This window comes from Stegostoma tigrinum, chromosome 3, assembly GCF_030684315.1.
Source record: "Stegostoma tigrinum isolate sSteTig4 chromosome 3, sSteTig4.hap1, whole genome shotgun sequence".
Lineage (NCBI taxonomy): Eukaryota > Metazoa > Chordata > Chondrichthyes > Orectolobiformes > Stegostomatidae > Stegostoma > Stegostoma tigrinum.
Window position 1 is genome coordinate 88,620,817 of NC_081356.1, and position 24,988 is coordinate 88,645,804.

General features: G+C 41.7%; 2 protein-coding genes across 7 annotated transcripts in view; one reads left to right on the forward strand and one right to left on the reverse strand.

Annotated features, from left to right (window-relative positions):
* The window catches only part of arsk (arylsulfatase family, member K), a 53,285-nt gene that overhangs the window by 20,161 nt on the left and 8,136 nt on the right, over positions 1-24,988 (reverse strand). Inside the window, exons 2-5 of the mRNA XM_048528390.2 lie at positions 21,518-21,647; positions 7,716-7,875; positions 4,798-5,080; positions 3,049-3,220 (exon numbers count right to left, since the gene is read on the reverse strand). Of these exons, the coding sequence (XP_048384347.2) occupies positions 3,049-3,220; positions 4,798-5,080; positions 7,716-7,875; positions 21,518-21,647 (745 nt within the window). The remainder of the gene's footprint in view (positions 1-3,048; positions 3,221-4,797; positions 5,081-7,715; positions 7,876-21,517; positions 21,648-24,988) is intronic.
* skic3 (SKI3 subunit of superkiller complex) overlaps positions 20,033-24,988 on the forward strand; it is a 130,885-nt gene continuing 125,929 nt past the window's right edge. For 3 of the 6 annotated variants that reach the window (XM_048528386.2, XM_048528387.2, XM_048528388.2), the window contains exon 1: positions 21,161-21,673. Coding sequence is in view for 2 of the 6 variants with exons in the window: in XM_048528384.2 (XP_048384341.1) it covers positions 24,055-24,224 (170 nt within the window). In the remaining 4 variants the exon portion in view is untranslated. The other 3 variants (XM_048528389.2, XM_048528384.2, XM_048528383.2) reach the window with 3 other exon arrangements.

The window sequence follows — 24,988 nt, forward strand, 5'->3', positions numbered from 1 at the left end:
ACCGCCCCTTGAAGAATCCAACTCAGACCCATGCCCTATAACCCACTCACCGCTAAACACTATGGGCAATTTAGCATGGCCAATCCACCTAGTCTGCACATTTTTGGATAAATATGCATAGTATAAGTTCGGAAAATAATAAATGAAGCTAAAAAGATAAACAATACAGTCTTTCTGTACAGGTTTCCACGTGATCTGACCAGGCTCTGCAGGTTCCCAAACAGCATTGCACTTCAATTAAGCAGGCTGAACTGGCATCTGTCATTCCAACGCTGCAGTAAGAATACTTTGCAGTCAGAGACATGCACACAACTCATGTACTGAATCAGACTGTATCATCGGATCTTCCCTTGATGTGAGTGAGCACATCTGGATGCTCGTTGAGCTACGCCTTTCATATTTGGCCCTCTCAGCCAGATACCTGATTCACATTCCTACTATCTTGCTGTGCCATTTGGTGGAGAGACAGTCTGTGCACTTTGTGCAGAGTTTGCACATTCTCCCCGTGCCTGGGTGGGTTTCCTCTGGATGGTCTGGTTTCCTCCCACAGTACAGGATCCTGACATGAGTCTATACTGCTGTCCCTTCACCGTCTTCGGGTCAATATCCTGGAACTCCTTTCCAAACAGCGCTGTGGATAAACCTAAACCTCAAGGACTGTAAAAGTTCAAGACAACTGCTCACCAGCACCTTCTCATGAACAATGAGGGACAGTCAATAAAATATTGGACTAGCCAGTAACACCTCTATCCCTTGAACAAATAAACAAAACTCATCACCTCAGAATAACGAATACCAATAAAACTACTCTATTATAATAATTTTTATTTACAGATGAACATCCAGAAATAAAACATTTCAACATGCTGAAGCAGAATAATGATGAAACAACGGAAGTAGAAGTGCACAGAATGACATTTTTAAGTAACGTACTTCTTCAACTGGTGATATCTTGAGGTGCAGTAAGAGAGTCTTCAACCCAAAACCATTCTAAAAAGTGTGGGTTCAAGTCCCACGTCATGGATTGACAGACATGAAAAGGTGCGTTCATGGTGTGACCAAACAGTCCTTGTAGAATACACTAATGGCATGTGGAAAGAAAATTGGACCCGAAACCACCACTATGCTTAGCTTCAGCCTACAACAAGCATGCAAATTGCACGTTAACACAGCAGCCTGAATAGGGGTCAGTTGGCACACCAGCCATACAGATCAGTTCATAACTGTCAGTTACTACTGTTGTCTGCCAAGAAGTTACAGCCCTTTGGTCTCTAACATTATTTCTTAATACAAAAGGCACTAAGCTTTTAAAATCCTCTAACATAACGATCTCTCCGAGCAAGCATACGTGGTTTCAACTTCTCATTCTCAATTTATTTGTCTTGCTTTTTTTAAGGTGACAAGGAATGCCTCCATCTCTTTACCTCAAACCTTGGGAAGGTTTCTACAAGTTTAAGCATTTCTTCACTGAACTTGAGACTTGGACTAGGCATTTTCTGCATCAGAGCCTATATTAGCATTTGAGGTCTCATTTTTTAAAACTACAGCATCCTAAGTTTATGTGCATGTTCTCTGGAGAGAAGGGTGTGGGGTACTGCAAGGTCAACCAGCATTATCCAGTCCCCTAGAAGTGACTCACTGGCAGCAGCCCAGGATGGCTAGTGCTCCAGGAAGGCTTAGCGGTCCCTCTTCCACTATCTGCCTGCATGCAGCACTTGACCTGATGCCAGCCTGTGTCCTGTTGCTGCTTTAAAGCTGAAAGGTCTCTAATTTACCCTCCGCTCAGGCCTGGGAATTCACTCAATTGCATTTGCCCTCTCTCCATTCTGACTAAATTGGGAAAATCACAACTGTTTCCAACAGCGCGGGCATCTTACCACTATTTGAGTAAGATGGTGGGATTCAGAAGTCTGTGGAGAAATAAAAGTTAGAAATGGCTAGTCCAGGTAAGGGTGGCAGTTTTCTTCCAAAAAGGACATTGAGAAAATCATTGGTTCACTAGTGACAAAACATTTCCAACACCAATTCAGTGACAAAATGTTGAAATCAAAATAAACTTAATTTAAAACTTTACACTGTGAAGAGAAAATATGCTATAATTCTATTTAAAAGCGGCAGACTTCATCTATATTGTGATCTGTCTGTAAAATGGCCATACTAATTTTTTTTTAAAATTTCATTTCAATAGCACTGATGAATCTTGAATTGTTTAATGTTCAAGGCTTATACAGAACACTTATAGTTGCTTTGGTAACACGTACTGTACTTCCAGATATTTAAATCCAGGATGTAGCAGTTTAGCTGTTGTTATTTGATGTGCGCTCTCCGGCAGTGACATATTTATTTTCTGATACTGACATTGCAGAAAGCTCAGGTGTTATGGTTACTGCTCATTTGCATCAAAATGACGGTCAATACATCTTGTTTTCTCATTACTCACTAGCAATTATGAGGAATCAATTGCTAATGAATTGTTGTCATCTGCATGGAAAATCCAAGTCTAAATTAAAAATTGCCAGCCATCCCATCCTCTTCACAAATTGTGGCAGAATATTCCACACTTGCTTCGATGAGGGCAGCTCCAACAACACCCTTGAAACTCATTACGATCCAGGAAAAAGCAGCAAAGTGAAATGACACTTTATTCACTTCCTCCACCATTGTCACACATTAGCAGCAGTGTGCACTTTCCCATCTACATGATTCACTGCAGCAATTTGCCAAAGGTCTTTCAACAGCACCTTCCATGAGTTCCAAATGACAGAGATTTAAGTCTCAATTCAACTAACCTTATTCTCAGTCTAAAAATAGGAGTGATGAAGGAAATGTATATTCAACAGCCACACGTGTAGATAAACAGAGGGACATAAGAGAAAACTGATACCAAGATTACAACATCATGGCATCAATATGTGAAGTTTACAAATAATTAATTTTTGTATCAGCCTGCAGGATAGGCATAGTAATTAATTTGTGCTGAGTCAACACCACCCACTGCTAAAACTTCAAACTGTCACTGCCACCTTTCAAATTCAGTGAATCACTTACCAAGCATTAAATCTGTCTCGGCACACATTGCATAGTAAAATGATCTGATGTCCAGGATTTCTTGATTTGTGAAATTGCCAGTACAGTTCTTTGTATATGAGGAATAAAAATCTACAGGATGCATTTCAGAGAAAGAAAGCCATTTTGGAATCCTAATTGAATGATGTTTCACCTGCAATTAAAAGAAAGAAAAGAAGATTAAACTATAAACTCAGAGTTGGATGAAATTAAGAATAAATACTGTGGTTGAATGACATATGAATTTTCTTCAGTTTAGTTGTAGTAAAGGTGATCATAAGTTTTATCTCTTTTTCATGGCATGTAAACAGACATATTCAAATACTTTACAGTAACCATAAAATCTTGAAGGCAAATTTCAGTGAATCAAACAGTAGTTCCTATAATGGGACATTGAAAATATGTTCTGATGTTGGCAAAGCATTTGTTAGAAAAGTATGACCAGTTCCTTTTGAAGCCATTTTTTAGAGCATAACAAACCATGTCCAAGAATTATGCGTCTTCATTCTGCTTGACAAACTGAACAGGAAAGCTTTATCTACATTCTGCCAATCATGGTTATTGCTATTGTTACCCTACAAAAATGGGACCACATCATCAACTCTTCCATGCATTTCAGAAAATGGCTGTATTATCACAGCAAATTGAAGTTAAATAAATCAGTTTCTAGAAGCTGAAGATGGAGAGACAGTGAGTATGACAGTGTGATAGAGAATTATCCATGATTGTGCTGAATAGTGCAGTAGAATCAATTTGCCAAAAGATCTACCCCAGGTCTTGTTTTCTGTTCCTTTGTACCTCACCGCAGAAGATTAATCCATTAATTTCACAGTACAAGGGCTGCATTAGTGGGATGATTGACAGTCACAAAATGTCACTCAAACTTGGACAGCCATAAAAGGAAGAACTGCAAAAAGAGGTTTGTGAAGTTGTTTTCACAAAATAAATCTTACTTGTTCTTTCTTCTTTTAATACAAACATTATTTACTGCTCAATTTCTCTTGCCATATGTAATTTAATTCATCTTATTTGGATATCCCTCACATTTTTCTTTATTTTTCTGTACCTAAATTTCATTATGGAGGAGATATATTTTTGGATCTGTCCTGCATTTAGGTCCCAGGAATGCCAAAGACTACACCATGCCGTTATCAATTTGGACTTCAGTAACTTATAGCAAAAAAAAAGGATTGGAGTCAAACAGCAAGGGATAAAAAGAGATCAAACTCTGGGCACATACAACAAGCTGGTCTGCTCCAGCTAATTTTGGGTCAACATTTAAAAGTCTAATTAGATTTTGTTTAGAGGTTGAAACCCAGGATTTGTGAGCACTTGGGGAAGAGTTAATGAAATTAAAAATCTGATTTCTGTGTATATTGTATATTTGAATTTTATATTTTATATATATATATAAAAAACCCTTAGATGAGAGTGAGTTCATTTCAATAATTGCTTGATTAAACTAATCAATTAAAAAATAGGAAGGGTAGGTAACATTCTTCCTAACTTTTATCTGGAGTGTGAGGCCCCTCTGAAGTTTGTGAGCAAGACTGCATATCACCTGGGAGCATCTATGAGAAGAGAAAAGCGTATTATTCCTATGTGCAGTTTATCACATTGTTTTCAAACAACCAAACACTAACAGTTCCACGCATATTAAGCTACATTTAGTTCCCATGTTTTAAACAATTCTTAATATAGCAGGACGAGTAATTCAGCTTTGCAAAGTACCTTTTTAAGCCAGTAGAGCGATGTTTTAAATGTGGACCCTCCACATGCCTCTCCCATACTTGGCGTTTGATAGGGATGAGGTAAATTCAGACCCAAGCTCAGAACAAATGGTTGATCCAGCTGCGCTGCTTTGTGTCGAATCCATTTAGTAGCTTTATCTACATTCTGCCAATCATGGTCCATGACTCTCACAGTTGATTCATTACCAGTCAGAACAGTTGTTGGTCTACCTTCCTGTCTGAGCAAGAATTTGACATCCCTTGTCCAGGCTTCTACACGGTTACTGAAGTCAATGAGAGTTATTGTGTAAAACAAAATTATGGATTGTCACAAACAATAACCAAATATCTAGCGGCTCTAAGTCAGCTTTAGATTCTGATGACTTGCATCCTTGTGTGTTAAAAGGTGTGGTCACAGAGAAAGTAATTTTACTTTCTTTATTCATTCATGGGATGAGGGTGTCACTGGTTAGACAGCATTTATTGCCCATTCCTAATGACCCAAAGGGCAGTTAAGAGTCACCCACATTGTTGTGGGTCTGGAGTCACATGTAGGCCAAACCAGGTAAGGATGACTGCTTCCTTCCCTAAAGGACATTAGTGAACCAGATCGGGTTTTTCCTTACAATCGTTATGGTCATCATTAAATATCTGGAATTATGAATCTATTAAATTCAAATTCCATCATCTGCAGTGGCCAGATTTGAACCCGGGTCTCCAGAACGTTATCTGGGTCTCTGGATTAACAGTCCAGTGATAATACCACTAGGGCATAGTCTCCCTAAATTAGTTGGTTGTTTGGGTAGAGACAGAGGTCAAGACCAGCAATTTAGAAAGTGACTATTTAGAAAAAAATGGAGTCCATTGTCAAATACATAGTAGCAAGATATTTAGAAAATCCAAATATTATTTAGGCAGTTGCTTTACCAATGACAAGATCAGACGTTACTGGAGAAACTCAGCAGATCGGACAGCATTTGTGGAGAGAAAGCAAGGTGAACATCTTGAATCCAGTGACCCTCTTCATTAATGACCTTGCCTCCATCATAAGGTCAGGCTGCAAGACCAGAAAATTAAGAATAGTGGTTAGACCTTTCAGACCCTTCAGCCTGTAACACCATTCAATAGGATTATGAATGATCCAACATTCCCCATGTCCACTTTCCTGCAGTTTCCCCATAACCCTTGATTCTTGTACTGATCATGAATCTAACTCATTTTAAAATTTACACAAGCATGCTGCCCACACTGCTCCCTTTGGCAAGGAGTTTCAAAGACTCTCACTCTCAGAAGAAATTCCTCCTCATCCCAGTAGGGGTATAGGCTGATGATTGTACAATGATGCACACCATTGGTGACCCTTCAGATACTGAAGCAGGTCAGCCCTATATGCATGGATAACATCCATGCTTGGGCTGACAAGTGACAGGTAACATTTGCACCACAGGCATCCTCAAGAAGACAATCTAATGATCTCTCATTGACAAACAACAGCATTACAATTAAATACCTGACCATCAACATTCTGTGGTTACCACTGACCAGAAACTGAACTGGACTAACAAGGCAAGATGGCAGCAGGGTAAGTCACTCCATTTGGAGCTCCATTCTGCTCACCAGTTTGCATTCCTTTTCTCTTCTTCCACTACCCCCTCTCTGCAGTAATTCTATCGCCACCCCTCCCTACTCTTTTAACTACCTGCCCAAGGAGCTGGGTCGCAACCAGGATCCATCTGGCAGGAGCTGAACGTGCGGACCATCTCCTATAGTGATACTGGATCGAGTGTGGGCCGGAGCAATGTCGGGGGATCAGGCCGGTGAGGCAGCGGCAGTGACGTGAGCAGGTCAGTGAGGCATGGCAGTCTGTGGCATGAGCGGGCCCATGACGCGGCAGCAGCCAGAGACACGAGCAGGCCAGTGAGCTGGTGACAGCGGCGCGAGCAGGCCGTTTGCATGGCAGCAGTGGCAGCCCCCTGGGTATCCTGGCGATTGGAGCGGCACCTGCACCATTGTGGAAATGGGTCTTTGCAATCTGAGATCTGGACTTTCTTTCTTGCTTACCTTTGGCTCTGTTAAAATCTTTTAAGTCTGGTTTTTGAAACAAGTGGGCACCAGTGAATGGCATTGTAATTATGTATTCCCACACTTCGTATATGTGATGGATAAACAGATAAATATTAAACACTGTAGCTACAAGAGCCGCTCAGAAACTTGGAATTCTGGCATGGATAACTCAACTTTCATTTCCAAAATGCCTGTTCACCATCTACAAAGGCAGAAGCCAGTGTTACAAAAGAATAATCTCACTTGTTCAGCGGGGTGAACCTTCAACAATACTTCAAGTTCATCATCATCCAGGGAAAAACAAGAGTGCAACTGATTAATCAGTGATGCACAGTAGCAGCAATGTGTACCATCTACAAGATGCACCACAGCAACTCACAAAGGTTCCTTGACAACATCTTCTGAATCTGTGACATCTACCAAGCAAAGTGAGGTACAGCACAGGAACGTCAGCACCGCAAGATCCCCTCAAAGTCCTGGAAATCCCTTTCTGACAGTGCAGCCATGTACCTACACCACAAGGTCTGCACTTCAACAGCTACTCACTACAACCTTCTCAAGAGCAATTTGAGTTGGACAATAATTGCTAGGCTAGCAAGCAATGCCTACATTTAATGAATAACTATTTAAAAAAACACATCCTAGGAAGGGTGATTTTGCACTTTCATAAATTTAACCAAGTTGAATGGCAGAAAAAAATGTGTTCCAGGTGCATTTTACACCTTGCATATTCTGTTGCAGTACAAATGGAATTAGCAAATCATGTATTATTTATGATCAGTGGGAGATGCAGTCTTGATTCTAAAGAGAAGGAAAGCTAACATTAATTCTCCCCCCTAAAAAGAGGTTTCCTACCTTACAGAGTGGTGTCCAGAAGTATAATCAGTTTTTCCATATACCTTTGCATAATAACCGTATTTCTGCAGGATTTTCATCCAGGTGGGGTAATCATGGTTCAGGCACTTGTAATTATTCCAGGATTCCGTTAAATGAACAAACCGGCCACTCCACAAGGCTAAATTTTAAAAAAAAGGGCTCTAATCATAAATCTTCTTAAATTGGCAATGATGAAAAGCTAGAAATCAATGAAGAAAGTGATTGTCTACCAAGCTTACATCATAGGAACATGAGAAATATGTACAGAAAAAGCTAGAGAAACTCAGCATGAGTTGTTTCTCTCTCCATAGATGTCGAACCTGCTGAGTTTTTTCAGCATTTTGTTTGTTTTTGGAATTTAATAGACAACTGGTTTAGCCATTGGCCACCAGATTTGACTGCTACTTACAAAAACAAAATCTACCACGTCCTATTCCTATCTGCAGAAACATCATGGAATACAATGGTAACCCAAAATCTTTTCTCAGCCATAGACCATCTTTCTAAATGCGTCTTTTTCATGTTCCCTCCATCCTCAGCACCACATGGTTTGTTACTAATATAAAGACCATGCATCAAGTGCCTCTGAGGCTTACCTCCTTCCCTTTAGCCCAGAAGACTAAACTATTTTCACGATCCTATTCCTTGCCCAGACCTTGTACGCATACATTTTCCTCTCATTCTTCCTCTTGACCATTCTCAGCTTCTTGTTCATGGGACCAACTTCCTGTTTTCTCATACCTATTCGAACTGAACTGTTGGATATCCAAGTTCTGCTCCTGATCCTCAAGTTAGCTGTAATTGTAAATGGTCTTCTGTCTTCAGGCATTGCCCCTCACATATTTAAAACTACTGTCATCACTTATATACACAAAAAAAGCCAACCTTTAATAGGTCTGTTCTTAGAAATTACCGTCCCTCCTTCAACCTTTCCTTCCTTTTCAAAATCTTTGAATGTTTGTTGTCACCTCCAAAATCCATCCCCAGCTCCATCCTGGAACTCAGTGCTGGCTCTCTCCAATGTGATTTTGGCCCCTATCATTATTGAAATGGTGCAGTGTTTCAAATAGCACTTGTTAAAGGACAGGACAGGGAGGTAAACTGAATCTTTTCTTCTATCTGTAAACAAGACAATTTTTAAATTTTTGTTTACTTCTTTCACTTTTGCAAAATCCTTTCCAAAGCCTCTGGTGTGAAGTCCATTTTCATTTTAATATGACCTGAAATAAACTCCCTGTAAGATTTGAAACAGAAGCATTAAAACCATAAGATGTAGCAAAAGAAGTGGGCCATTAAGTCCTTTGAGTTAGCTCCACCATTCAATTTGACCATAGCTGTTCTGATAATTCTTAACTCCACTTTCCTGCTTTAACTGTTAACTCCTGATATTTTTGATGATTAGAAATCTACCGACCTCAGACTTCTGTGCACATAATGACTCAGCCCTCTGTTGTTAACAATTCTACAGACTAACCACCTTCCATAAGAAAAATCCTTCTCATCTCTGTCTTAACTGGGCAACTCCTGGCCTAAGACTCTCTCGGAAAGGAAAACAACCTCTCTGCATCCACTCTATCCAGCTCCCTCAGAATCTTAAATATCTCAAAAAGGTTGCCATATATTTTTCTGAACTCCAATGATTTCAGGCTCATCCTACTCAACACTTCCTCATAAGAAAGTCCTTCCATTTTAAAGATTAACCTTGTGAAACTTCTATCATCTAAGTCATTAACATCGGAAATAAACGTGACCCCAGCACTGAACCCTGGAGTACGAGAGTTACAGTTCACTATGCCTAAAATACTCCCTTTAGCACAACTGTCTTCTGTTAGATAGCTAAACTTCTGTCTATGCTAATATACTACCCCAACACCCTGGACTCTTAAGCAGTCTTGTGTACCATACTTAGTCAAGTGCCTTTTGGAAATCCTATTATATTACATCAACTGATCCCAGTTAATCCACCCAGGTTGTTACCCCCTTAAAGAACTGTTTTAAAACTTATTTTCTTTTAAATTTAAAAAAAATCCAGCATAATTACCTCTTCATGAAACCATGCTGATTCTACTCAATTATCATACGCATATGCATTTCTCAATGCTCTAATATATCATTTCTAATAGATTCTATCACTTGGCCAAAGACAGATGTTCAGCTAACTGGTTACCTTCCTTTTTGAACAAGGGTATTGCATTGGCAGTTTTCCAGTCTACTGGGACAGGCCCAGAATCTAAGGATTCTTGGATGATTACTACTTGTGCATCCACCATTTCTGCAGCTACATTCTTTAACATCTGAGGACCCAACACATCAGGTCCAGGGGAAATATTGGCCTTTAGCCCTATTAGTTACCAGGATACATTTTTCTCTTGTGATAGTTTGTGTACTTATTTCTTCCCCAGCACCCTTTAGTCCCCCAATTATTTAGTATATTTGGAAGGCAATTAATATTCTCTACCAATGCAAAGTTATTTGTTTAATTCATGGCATTTCCTGGCTCCCCAATATTATTTCCCCAGCTTCATGGTCTAAGGGGATTGTGTTTACAGTTGCCTCTCTCTTCCTTTTTATATACTAAAAGCAGTTCTTGTTGTCTGTTTTTGTGTTACTTGCTAACTTCCTGGAGTTTATTTTCTTGCTCTTTTTGAGTGATCATTTGTTGGTTTTTAAAACTTTCCCAATTCTGCGATTTGTCACTAGTCTTTGCCACATTATATGTTTTTCTCTTTCAATTTGATACTATCCTTAACTTCCCTGCTTATTCATGATCAAAGTATCTCTTTCTTGGATCCTTATTCCTCATTGAGATATATTTTTTGAGTCGAAAACATCTGCCATTTGTTCTGCTAAACTACTTGTCTAGTCCACTCCAGCCAACTTTGTCCTCATTTCTGTGTAATTGCCCATTTTTTAAGGTTATCATAATTTTTTTCCAACCCTCGTTTCTCGCGCTCAAATCAAATGCTAGATCCTACCATGTTACGGTCACAGTTCCCTGGGGGATCTTTTATTCATAGCGATGAAGCCGTCTACATGTAGCAAACCCGCCACATTTCACACTATCAAATCCAACATAACTTGATCCCAGGTAGGATCCAGAACATATTATTCGAGGAAACTATCCCAAATACACTATGAATTCTTCCTTATGATTACTTCTGCTGATTTGATTTTCCCAATCTATAAGAACATTAAAGTCGCCCAAAATTAGTGTGCTGTCTTTCCTTTTCCATATGCCCTCATTACCTTCTGACTTATTCTCGGTCCTAGAGAATAACATTCCAAGATGGAGGTGGCAGGGTTGGCAGCATTTGACTCCTGAATGAAGGGCTTGACTGCTCTTGGCTCAAGTGGCAGGTTTGCCACATGTACACAGCTTCATTGCTGTCTTTTCAGCTCAGTAACGTTTTGTGTGTTTTGGATGCCTTAGGGCCTCCTCCGGGAGGTCAGGGCCCCATGGATCTCCATCCCTATCCATCTTGAATGGTGGCATTAGAAGATGAGCCAAGATCTTGTTGGTCAATTCAGAACCAGGACCAGTGAGCTGATGCCCAGCGTGGGAGGTGGTGCAGGACCTGCGCAGCATGACCACCTCCAGCTCGGAGGTGGCAGATGCAGAAGCAATGGCTTTGGTGGCGGCAGAAAAGGAGCATATTGCCAAAACGCTGGGGAAGATGTCAGATGGCGGCAACCGGAGGAACAGAGAGGGTGAAGGCTGAGAGAGGGAAGGACATTGGTGACACCTCTTCTGGAATCAATTTCTGGTCACTCTATTAAAAGAAGTATATTGGAGAGGATGCAGAAAAGATTTACCGGGGTATGCTGGGAATGGAAGATTTGAGTTATAAAACTAGGCTGGCAAGGCTAGGTCTTTTTCCACTGGAGTGTAGAAAGTTGAGCTATAAGCCTTACTGAGGTTTATGAGATCATGAGGGACATAGATAAAGTGAACGACAAAGGTGGGGGAGTTCAAAACTGGCGGACGTATTTTCAAGGTGAGAGGAGATAGATTTAAAAGGGTCCTGGGAAGCAACTTCTTCAGACTGAGGGTAGTTCGTATGCGGAATATTCTACCAGAGTATGTAGTTACATTTAAAAGGCATTTGGATAGGTACAGGAATAGGAAAGGTTTAAAAGGACAAGGGCCAAATGCAGAACTACAGGCCCTCAGTTTCTCTCTCTCCAACAGACCCATCCAGTCACCCACCCTTCCCTCACCACCAATAGTCTCCTCTGCCTCTCCAAACTAGTCCTCACCCTTGAGTAACTTTTCCTTTGCGAGGGGAACTTTTTTTTTAAACACAGTTTATGTGTGGAATGAACTGCCAGAGAAAGTGGTAGGAGGTGGTACAGTTACCAAATGAATAAGTTCATGCAGAGCAAATGTTTAGAGGATTACGGGCCAAACACAGGCAGGTGGGATGAGTTTAGTTTGGGAATATGGTCAGCATGGACTGGTTGGACCAAAGGGCCTATTTACAGGCTGTACGACTATGAACTTTCAGGTCACCGGCCGCGAACGTTAACTGTTTTCTCCTCCATAGATGCTGCCAGGTCTGCTGAGCTTTTCCAGCAACTTTGTTTTTGTTCCTGATTTACAGCATCGGCAGTTCTTTTGGTTTTTATGAACTGTTGAGGCTGTTTCACTTTTAAGTGATATCAATTTAATACTAATTTACTCCGTATTTTACCCATTGTACAATTTATTCAAGTAATTTATTCTGTAATCCAAGATGGCACCAAACCAGAACATGGTGATATTATCCGCCTTTCACTGCATCTATATACAAGTGACAGTACTAAATAAATCGAACTCTAAATCTTACAGCTGGTCTGCGGTCTATAGACCACTCCCACCAGAATCTTCATCCCTTTGTTATTTCTTACCTCTCCCATTTGGATTCTGTATCACCCAATCAAAGACCATTTCTTGTCAATGTTCTAATTCCATTTCATAATAACAAAGTCACCCCAACACTTTTCTCTTCTGTCCGTCCTCTACAAAGATCTCATACTCCTGAATATTTAGTTACCAGCTTTAATTTCCTCGAAACTATGTCTCCATATGGATACAAGATCATACTCATTAACCTATATTTGTGCTGCTAATTCATTTATTTTGTTCCAAACGCCATGCACATTCACATAATTTTGCCCTTTCGCCAATTTTTCCCCTTTGTCCATGGCTTTTGCTTTTATGTACTCTGTACCTCCTGTCCCATTTTGGATATTGCTGTCAATATAGCGGCCCTGAAGTGCTGCCATATTATTTTGCTTTGCAAGCCTACACTTCTCCTCCTCTTCACTGCACCCAACTACCCCAACTCCTGAACTCTCCCTACAATTAGTTTAAAGGTCACTCTATTGCTCCAGTTATTAGGTTTGCCAGCACAGCAGTTCCAGTGTGATTTATGTAAAGGTCCCTGACTGGAACACTTCCCCTCCTCTCTAATATTGGTGCCATTGCCCCAAGAACTGCAACCCACTGCAATCTTTAAGGCAGACACTTAACTCCTTGATTTTATTTACACTATGCTAATTTACCAGTGCCTCAGCTGTAACCATGAAATTGTCACCGTAGAGGGTCTGCACCTTACTCCTAACTGTTCAAAATCTCTCATTGTAACATCCTTTTCCAGTTCTATCTGTGTCATTAGATCCTTTGTGGACAACAACGACTGGATCTCTCCTTTCCTGCTCCAAGTTTCTCTCCAGTTCCAATACAAGGAGATTCTGTAAACCAGCTAACACAGCCTTCACGACTTACAGTCATGGGATATGACTGTCAAAACTTGCACAAACATACAAGTAACAAAAACAAAGGAAAAGGAGGAAAGGAGTTACAATCTACAACTTGTAGACATGGACACTAATTCATATGATTTTTGTCTGAGTCCATAAAATCTGTGTCCAGTGAAGCATATTTTTTATAGCTACTCATATTTAGGAAGGTGCAGTTGCCTGATGTTTTAGACTTTGGTTTCAAGTTGAAGATGATGAAATACAATATTAGTCACAGACTTAATCAATTTTCCTGATAAAAGAAAACTGTCTTCCAGAGATCAGGCTTCACCATGGTCAGTTTTAATGAACAGTCGTACTGGACTCAAAACATTAGCTCTATTTCTCTCTTCAGACTTGCTGATTTTCTCCAGCATTCTGAGCATGTTTTAAACAGGTTGAGACAAGAGGCAGGCATAGCTCAACCTGCCCTATGGCTGTGAAGTCATCACGCCTTAAATTTTTAGCGGACTACTGTTTTTACTGTTCCTTACTTCAGTGAGGCAATGGTGTCCATAAACTGCAGTCAACAGTTCCTGAAGCCAGGGAGCAGTTTTAGTCACTTTGGGAGGTAAATGGGAGTATTAGCGCTTCCTCAGATATGATGAGGTTACATTTCTATGCCCATAGACAAAGCCTGTGTTCAGTGCATATGCATTAGGCATTATCACCGCTTCAGTTGAAATGAGCATCAATAGTTGCCCTTTATTCTCAGATTCTGCTGCCATTACAAAGAATATCATTTCAATGACTGGAATGTAAGGGTGTCCCAGATGGAACTTTCTAGATGTTGTTGCCAAATTTTCCATTCAGCATGGAATCCATGATACAGCACAGAAACTTTGGTCCAACTTGTCCATGCCAACGAAATTGCAGAAGCTGGAATTCAAGGTAGACAAACAGGAGCTGGAAGAACACAGCAAGCCAGGCAGCATCTGGAGGAAATCAATCAATGTTTCAGGTATTACCTTTCTTTAGGACTGGATGTGGGGGGAGGGGAGCTGCAGATAAACTGGGCAGGGGGGGGTAGCAGAATGGGGGTGAAAGGTGGATACCATGCAGGTTCTCATGGCCACCCCCTTAGTAAAAGGCCAAATGGCCCAGGCTACGCCTGCCTCTTCAAAGGCTACATGGAACAGTCCCTCTTTCGCAGCTACACTGGCACTATCCCCCATCTCTTCCTCTGCTACATTGATGACTATATCGGCACACCTTGTGCTCCCATGAGGAGCTTGAACAGTTCGTCAACTTCACTAACACCTTCCACCCCAACCTCAAGTTCACCTAGATCATCTCTGATACCTCTCCCTTCTTCCTGGACCTCTCTGTCACCATTTCTGGTGACCACCTTGAAACAGATATCTATTTCAAGCCCATCAGCTCCCACAGCTACCTAGACTACGCCTCCTCTCACCCGCCTTCCTGCAAGAATGCATATCTACTACTCCCAATTCCTCCACCCCCACCGCATCTGCTCCCAAGATGAGGCATTCCACTCCCGAAAATCCCAAATGTCCTCGTATTTCAAGGGCAGCAACATCCCTCCTTCAGCGGTCAAAAACACTCTCAATGACATCTCTTGCGTTTCCCACACCTCTACGCTTACACCCCCACCCAGCAACAAAAACAAGGATAGAATCCCCCTTGACTTCATATATTACCCCACTAGCCTGCGGATTCAACACATCACTCTCCACCAATTCCGTCACCTGCAATCGGACCCCACTACAAAGAATATATTTCTCTCCCCACCCCTATCCGCCTTCAGTAGGGACCTCTCTCTCCGCAACCCCCTTATCATCTCCACATTCCCCACTAGCCCCACCACACCTGGCACCTCTCCCTGCAACCAATATAGGTGCCACACCTGTCTCTTCATCTCCATCCCAGGGCTTTCAGATCCTTCCACATCAGACAAACGTTCACCTGCGCACCTGTTAATGTGGGTCTATTGCATCTGCTGCTGCCAACATGGCCTACTCTACATCAGTGAGACTGAGCGGAAGCTCAGAGACCGCTTTGTAGAGCACCTGTGCTCTGTTTGTGACAAACGACAATACCTTCCAGTTGAGAACAACTTCAACTGCCCCTCCTACTCCCACTCCCTGGACGACACGTCTATACTGGGTGTCCTCCAGTGTCACAATGACACCATTCGGAAACCGGAGGAGTAGCACCTCATATTCCGCCTTGGGAGCCGACAACCCAATGGTCTCAATGAGGACTTTATTCATTTCAAAATCTACCCATCCCCGGCCTCATCCCACAACCAACCTTCCCTCTCATCCCCACCTCCTTGACCTGTCTGCCTTCTCTCCCACCTATCCGCTCCTCTCATCTCGCTGATCAATCCCCACCACTGCCTACCTGCACTCACCCATCACCATCCACCATCCCACCTACCTTCCCCAGCCCCACCTCTCATCTCTCTATTTATTTCAGAGACCCCTTCCCCCTCCCCCATTTCTGAAGAAGGGTACCACCCGAAATTTTAGCTTTCCTGTTCCTCTGATGTTGCGTGGCCGGCTGTGTTCCTCCAGCAGGGGAAAAAGAACAATGTTTGAAGAAGGAGGACATCCATCACGCTTGGGAGTGGAATATCTCCTAGTCATGACTATTGCAACAGAGACGGAGGAATTGGGAAAACAGGAATAACAAAGTGTGGAGCTGGATGAACACAGCAGGCCAAGCAACATCTTAGGAGCACCAAAGTTGACGTTTCGGGCCAAGACCCTTCTGCATCATTGGGTGTGGGCCTGAAACGTCAGCTTTTGTGCTCCTAAGATGCTGCTTGGCCTGCTGTGTTCATCCAGCTCCACATTTTGTTCTCTTGGATTCTCCAGTATCTGCAGTTTACATTATCTCAGAGAAAACAGGATGAAGTTTTTGTTTGGTACAGAGTGGTAGAAGGCAGCTATGGGGGTCTGTGGGTTTATATAGTAAACATTGGTCTGTAAACTGTTGCCAGAAATGAAAACAGAGAAGTCAAGGAAAGGGAGAGAGGTGTCTAAGACAGATCAAATGAACTTGTGGGCAAGGTGGAAGTTGTTAGCGAAGCTGATGAACTGCCCTAGTTCAGCCCAGGTGCAGGATGCAGCACCGATTCAGTCATTGATGTAACAGCAGGAGCTGGGGAACAGTATCAGCGTATATACTGACATAACCGACAAAGAGGTAGGCATAGCTGGGAACCATGTGAGTGCCTGTAGCAACCCGCTGGATTTGGTGGAAGTGGGAAGAATTGAAGGAAAAGTTATTGAGGATGAAGACTAGTTCAGAGAGGCAGAGGAGGCTATTGGACTATTGGTGGTGGGGGGAGGGGGAACTGGATGGGTCTGTTGGAGAGGAAAAAACTGAGGGCTTGTAGTTCTGCATTTGGCTCTTTAAACCTTTCCTATTCATGTACCTATCCAAATGCCTCTTAAATGTAACTACTTACGCCGGTAGAATATTCTGCATACGAGCTACACTCTGTCTGAAGTTGCTCCCCGGGTCCCTGTGAAATCTTTCTCCTCTCACGTCAAAAGTACTTCCCCTATTTTGAACTCATCAGTGAAGTCGATGAACTGCTCCAGTTCAGTCCAGATGCAGGATGCAGCACCAATGCACAATATGTGCTACAAGTCTTCTCAAAAAACTTTAACCTGCTCACAATATTCCAAATGCTGGTACAGCACAACCTCAGCTGTACACCCTACTCTTGTAGTCTGGTTCTGTCAAAATGAATGCCAACATTCCACTTGCTTTCCTAACTGCCAACTAAGCCTGCATGTTAACTTTAAGAAAATCCTGAACTAGGACTGCTAACTCTCTTAATCTTTAAGATTTCCAAAGTCTTTCCCCATGTAGTAAATGGGCTATGCCTCTATTCTTCCCACCAAAGTGCATAACCTCACACTTTCCCATTTTGTACTTCATCAGCATTTCGTTGCCAACTCTCCTGGTCTGTCCATGTCCTTTTGCAGCGTCTCTGCTTCCTCAACACTACCTGTCCTTCACCTATCTTTCTGCTATGTGTAAACTTAGCAACAGTGCCCTCAGTTCCTTTGTCTAAATTGTTAATATATAACGTGCATAATTAAGGTTCCAACACTGACCCCTGCAGAACTCATTAGTCACTGTCAGCCATTCTGATAAAGACCCCTTAGCCCTACCATCTGACTTCTGCCAGTCAGCCAACCCTGTATCCATGCTTGGCCCTAACACCACAAACTCTTATTTACTAGTGTCCATTGTGGCACCATGTTAAAGGCCTTCTGGAAATTCAAATATATCACCTTTGTCTAACTTGATCATTACCGCCGCAATAAATTCTAACAGACTCGTCAGGCATTAACTTCGCCTTGACTATTTTGCCATGCACTTCCAAGTACTCCACAATCTCATTCTTGGTAATGGACTCTCGAATCTTACCAAAATGAGGTCAGACTAACCAGCCTATAATTTTTGGTCTTCTGCCTTCCTTCCTTCTTAAACAGGAGTGTTACATCGGCCATCTCGCATTCCTCTTGGGCCTCTCTAACTCCAATGATTCCTGAAAGATCACCACTAATTCCTCCACAACACCCTCAGCTATCTTATTCAGGACCCTGGGGTGTAGTGTATCCACTTGGGGTGATTTATCCATCTCCCTTTCAGCCTCCCCAGCACCTTATCTTACACTCATCTCTGCTCCCTTACTCTCTCTTGATACGCTACTAGTATCTCCTACTGTGAAGACTGATGCAAAGTACCTATTCAGTTCCTCTGCCATTTTTTTGTTCCCATTACAAAAACTTTAATAACTTCTCCTGAGCACACCCTTTTCCTCCATTACCTATGGATGCCTGCGTTCTAACAAGCAAGCTCCTAAAATAGAAAGCCTCAGACAGCATATAATCATTCAAGGTACCTCAGCTGGACAAGTGCAGGACAGACCAAAAATCAGATGAATTTTAGGCCACAAAAGCTGCAACAAGAGAAAAATAGTAACTTAATGCTGGCACACGAAATTGAGACACATTTGTAAATTACTTACGAAAATTGCTTAATTAAAAACATGACAACTGATGAATTAACCTGTAGTATGAAATATACATGTGGTCAAACAGCATTCACGCTTACAAAAACTATTGCAACAGAGACTTCCTGTCAAATACATCATAACTTTTGAAACAAGCATGTATTTGTTTTATACTATTTCTAGTATTAGCAGGTTTACACAGACATCAATGGAAATATTGACAATTCAACAGTAAACTTGAATACTGTGTCAGCCCCTCCTTGCCTTTTGTTTTACTGGGCAATAATAAATGGGTTGAAAATCCACAAAGCCTCGAGCATATCACACCATAACTTTGACAAACACCTCAGGCTGCTACATAAATATGCCAAGTCTGGCTTTACAATGAAAATCGTGAAAAGACCATTTGAGAGTCTAGCCTCAGTCCACCCCAAGCAAAGTCATCAGCATAGGCAGAATAGGTTTAGGACCAGATGCTTTCTACGCGTTAAAAAATTTCACCTCAGAAGAATATAACATTAGCAGAGGCATACTTAATAAAACCACTGAAGTGCAAGAGGAAATGTGCAAATAATTTGTTTCAACAAGTGGCAGTGAAAGAAAGAAGTTGCACCAACCCTCCTGAAATCACCTACTTGTTTCATAAACTGTAACGGTTACCACTGCAGATGACTAATACACAAGAGTAGGGGCCAGCCATATCCATCAAATGCTTTGCGTGTAATCACTGTCTAGATCTTCATTGCAACTACCAATGTTACAGTTTTGTATCACAGCAGTACTGTCTCTCACTTATCTGTGAAGTTTCACACTTGAAACATGAAGGTAGCTACAACACTCAGCACTCCAGCACCTTAGGCATCTCACTGATATTTCTTCACAAGGGAACAAGCACGATCAGCTGTGGCGGCATCGAGATGCAGCTGTACAAAAATATCGGCAGAAGACGCTGACCAAGTTCTGCTCTTTGCACAATCGCACTCCAATCTGTCTCCTTATACAGTTTTATTCAATTTCACCTGCTTTCTTTGTCCCCTGCACACTTAATCTCACCATTGTGTTCCTGACCTTAAACACGGAGTTCCTATCCTTCCCTGTCCCATGGGCCCTTGATGTTTGGTCTCTCCTCAGGAATTCTTTCAGTATTACTGACAACCATGCCATTTTTATTTCCACTGTTCCTTTCCACTCATTCACCTTCATCTGAACCGTTTTTGCTAAAACCCACTTCCTTGCCACAGTCATGTTTGCTGACATTAGCCAATGTGGGTGCCTAACTTGGGCAATCTTTTAACCATGTCAAGGCTTCAACCGTTACATTGTAAGAATTTGCACAAAGAAGGGGCTTAGTTGCGCAAATGCCAAGTTGAAGAAATCTGTGATAACACGGTGTGGAACTGGAGGAACACAACAGACCAGGCAGCAGAGGAGTAGGAAACTTGACATTTCAGGTCAGGACCCTTCTTCAAAAATGGGGAGGGGGAAGGGAGCTCTGAAATAAAGAGAGAGAGGAGGGGTGGGGCTGGGAAGGTAGGTGGGATGGTGGTAGGTGAGAGCAGGTAGGGAGTTGTGGGAATTGTCAGTGAGGTGGGAGGACTGGAAAGATGGGCGAGAAGATGGACAGGTTGTGTCAGGTCAAGGAGGTGGGGATGCAAGGGAGGGCTGATCATGGGATGATACTAGGGGTGGGGAGATTTTGAAACTAGTTAAGTCCACATTTAGCCCATTGGGCTGTAGGCTCTCAAGGCGGAATATGAGGTGCTGCTCCTCCAAGAGGTTAGTGGGGTGATATGTGAGGACAAGGGGAATTCCGTCTTTGTTTTTGTTGGGGGAGGGGGAAGAGAGATATGTCCTCACATATCACCCCACTAACGTCCGTATCCAATATATCATTCTTCGCCACGTACAATCCGACCCCACCAGCAAAGTGATATTTCCCTCCCCACTCCTACCTGCCTTCCATAGAGACTGCACTCTCCACAACTCCCTTGTCCGCTCCACAGTCCCCACTAGCCCCACCGCTCCTAGCACCTTTCCCTGCAACCGCAGTAAGTGCTACACCTGCCTCTACACCTCCCCACTTACCTCCATTCAAAGCACCAAACAAACCCTTCACATGAGACAGAGGTTCACCTGTACATCCGTCAACGTGGCTTATTGCATCCACTGCTCCCAATGTGGCCTCCTCTACATCAGTGAGACCAAGCTGAGGCTCAGGGGCCGCTTTGTTGAGCACCTGTGCTCTGTTCATGACAAACGACAACACCTTCTGGTCGCCAGCCATGTCAACTTCCCCTCCCACTCTCTGGGCAACATGTCCGTCCTGGGCCGCCTCCACTGCCACAATGATGCCACCCAGAAACTGCAGGCGCAGCACCTCATATTCCACAAGGAAGCCTACAGTCCAATGGCCTAAATGTGAGCACACCTAATTTCTGAGCTCCCTTCCCCCTCCCCCATTTCTGAAGAAGGGTCATGACCCGAAACAACAACTTTCCTGCTCCTCTGGTGGTGTCTGCCCTGCTGCGGTCCTCCAGCTCCACACTGTGTTATCTCTGCCTCCAGCATTGGCAGTTCTTACTATCTGTACTCTTCGTGGCTAAGAAAACAAGAAGTCTACTAGACCGGGTACACTCCTTATTTACACTATTGAGTTTAAGAACACACATTTTTGCCTAAACTGGTTACACCCTGAATATTACTCTAGTGGGCTGGGGTTCACTGAATATTCATGCCGTGTTAATGAATGAAATAAAGTCTCCTGACTATCAAGGTTGTGAAGGCTGACCTGCATAAAAAAGTTCTGAGAACTTAATTCCAAACTTTAACTCAATGTTAGGAAACTGGCTTTTTGCTTTCCCCAATTCATTTCCCCCACCTAGCCACTATTCTAAAAGCTTAGGCAAGACTGCGAGATTCTGCCTTTAGTTTGCAATGCTGCATTAAGTTCAAATTAGACAGGAAATCCTTCTAAAAGTTTCATTTTTAAGAAATATACCTGCTCGAGAAGGACAGCAGATTGGAGAGTTGCTGTAGGCATTGAGAAAAACAGCACCACTGTTTTTCATGAAATTAATGCTGGGAAGTTTAATTGTCTGGTTCTGTGGGCCGAATGTCAATCTTCCATCCTTGAAGAAAAAGATAAATGCATCAGGTTAGTAGAATTTTTATAAATTTTCTAATCCTCTTATAAGAAAATTTTGAATGGGATTCAAAAATATTGTCTGTTTTGAGAACTATATCTTGCAATAACACTCAATTTTTCAGGCTTGTCAATGATGGCAGAGTGAAGAATGTTGGTCAGGGCATGAGGTGCACTACATATTCTCCAAATGATACAACAGGTCCTTTATAGACTGTTGGGATAATAGCTGAGACTTCATTTAACATATAACTCAAATATTCCACGTTCTACTAGTTTGAATCTGTGTCCCTGTATTTTACAATTTAATATAAAGTAGAATTGTGGATTCATAGTTTTCCATTCCATGCATACATATTTGTTGCAACAAAGAACAATTATAAAGTGCTTCCTTTCTAGCCGAAAAAGTCTCTAAGACTCTAAATTAGAGGCAATTCCAACTTTCAAAGCTACAGATTAGCCTCATAATTCTGGGATCATTTCTGAGCAGTTGGAACCTGTACAAGTTGGACAGGTATTACTTAATGGAATGGAACTGATATCCCTAACAGAGAGATTTGCTAGTGCTGTTGAAATCGGTTTAAATTAGCTTGTCAGGAGTTGGAAATTGAGGCATAACTTGTAATGGAAAGATGTAATATTGGTAATAGCAAGTGGAACTAAGAAATTGCAAAGGGTAGCTGACATTGCGTGGAGTTATTTATGAGCCACCAAACAGTGGTGGTAGAATGAGGAGTTGAAGGAAATCAGCATTAGTAAGAAGATTCTGGTGGGTAAGTTATGGTTGAGAATTGACCAATCCCCTGGACCTGATAATCTATATGCTACAGTACTGAAGGAGGCACTTTAGAAGTAGTAAATGCATTGGTGACTACCTTCCAGAATTCTATAGATTCTGGATGATTTCTACAGATTGCAAAGTAGTAAACAACACCCCACCATTTAAGGAGGAAGCTCTGAGGAAATGTTAACTCCAATTTCTCTCCACGGATGCTGCCCTACCTGTTGAGCTTTTTCAGCAATTTCTGTTTGTGTAAGTCAAATGTGTGTTTGATGAAGTTGTAAGGAGACTTCAGAGGATTTGGACAAGGTTAGGGAATAGGCAAGAACATAGCAGATGGAACATAAATGTGGTAAAGTGTGAGGGAGAAACAGATATATACAGCATTTCTTAAAAGGTAACAGGTAGGAAAGTGAAGATACACAAAGGGAATTAGGTGTCCTCATTGATAAATCACTGAAGGCTAATATGCAGCTGCAGCAAGTTATTAGGAAAGCTAAGAGTGTTAGCTCTTATTGCAAGAAGATTTCAGGACAGGAGTCGTGAAGTCTTGCTTCAATTGTATAGGAGTTTGCATCTGGAAGATTGTGTGCATGTTTTGCCTCAATAAAAAAAGGTACAAACAACCCTTTTGTGGTACAGTGGTAGTATCCTTTGAGCCAGAAGACCTGGATTCAACTCTGAACAGGCGCACTCAGACAAAAGCCACTAAACTGCTGCAAATGTACACTTGTGTAGAGGTTGCGTAATGATTGACCCCCATCCATCACCTCAATTAGGCAAACAGTTTAATTGGTAGGGACCTTTATTTTAATATTTGCATATCTAGATTTTCTCTTGTTAGAGATGATTATTACCTGGTACCTGTGGCACAAATGACATTTTCCACTTAGCCTATTTCTGAATGTTGTCAAGTCCAGCTGCATTTGGGAAGAATGGTTCCATTTTGAAGGAGTAGCAATTATGCATTCAATCATCAAGCATAACAACTTTCAACATTGGAGGGGTGTGGACAAAGTGGGTGAAGGTGTATTGAACCTAGCACAGTATCTTGATGAATCCTTACACTGACATCCTAAGGCTGAAGTCATTAGCTTCCAACAACCACACTTTGGTACTGATGCTGGAATGGTACAAGGCCCCTAGTCTTTGCATTATCCAGTATCTTTCTTGATATTGCATGGAAGTAATCAAATTCTTTGAAGACAGGCATCTCTGATGCTGGGAACCTCAGGACAAGCCAGGATGGATCATCCACTCAGCACTTCTGAAAGAAGATTGCTGCAAATGTTTAAACATTGCCAGCAGCACATACGTCCTGTTAATTGATAAAGAAAGAGTGCACTCAAGTGGTCACTTTGTCAAGGAAGTTGATTAGGTAGGATTTCCCTTCTGTAAACCCAACCTTATTTGCACTTCAATACAGGAAATGATACTTCCATTTTCTCTGAATAATCTGCATGGAAGTTGAAGAAAATACTGAAAAGCAATTTTGACTTTAGCAAGTGTTAAAATGGGCAAAATTGATTCAGCCTCATTACTCATCTCTTTCAAAATTGAGAGAAGTGTAGCTAGTAGGCTGTTTGTTGACTATCAGTACCTTTCACAGTATATGAAAATGGATCGGACCAAAAGATTTGAATTCCTTTTAAAACAGACTGAGCTGTTTGCACATTTTATCCAACCAGCTGCTCAGAAAACCCCATCATCTCCACTCAAGTTAAAACTGGGGAGACCTCGAACGAAACAAGATGAGAAGCAATCACTGCTTTCAGTGGGCGAGTAAGCATTGATCAGTAGCTGGCATTTTTTCAAATTGTTTTAATTGTCTTTGCTTTTCTAGTGCTTGTTCACAGTTTGACTGATTCTGTGTGTCAGCACTTTTCGTCTCATCACAGTTTTCTTTAATTGAATTATAAGGATGTTGAACCCAGTGATGTTTCTTCTTGTCAGAATGTACTTATGTTGGACAAATTTCCATTATTCTGTGCTTTCTGTTCCCTACTTAATTTTGACTGAAAGGGGGTTTTCTAAGTTAGTTCTCAACTCTGATGGTCTGTATCTACCTGAAGCAGTAAACTGTTTCACTCTTTTCAATTATTGATCAAACTGCTACATATTTCCACGAGATCCGTTACTGACTGAAAAGAAAAACAAAAGGATGACTATAATTTTTATTTTAAAAATACCAATAATTGAACTCTTGAATGGGTGTAGGCAGTGGACAGTTTTTGTTGAGGTGCACTGTACTATTAGCTTTTGAACGCAATTGATGGTATTGAGCGTTGCATGTAGTTGCAATTTTGTTCAGAAATGAAAAAAGCTGCATGAATAACTATGGGATTAACACTTGAGAAACATAACAGTTTCATTGGACTTTAGAATTGTAACAAAATCTTAAATGCTCATTTATTAAATTGACCAAACTAATAAGTCTGTTAGATTGAGATCTGGGCCATTCTACTTGCTAAAGGAGAAGCTTCTGTCAAGAAAACTAACAACACGAATTGTGAGGAAATATGCAGAGAATATCTGTTGCAACTTTC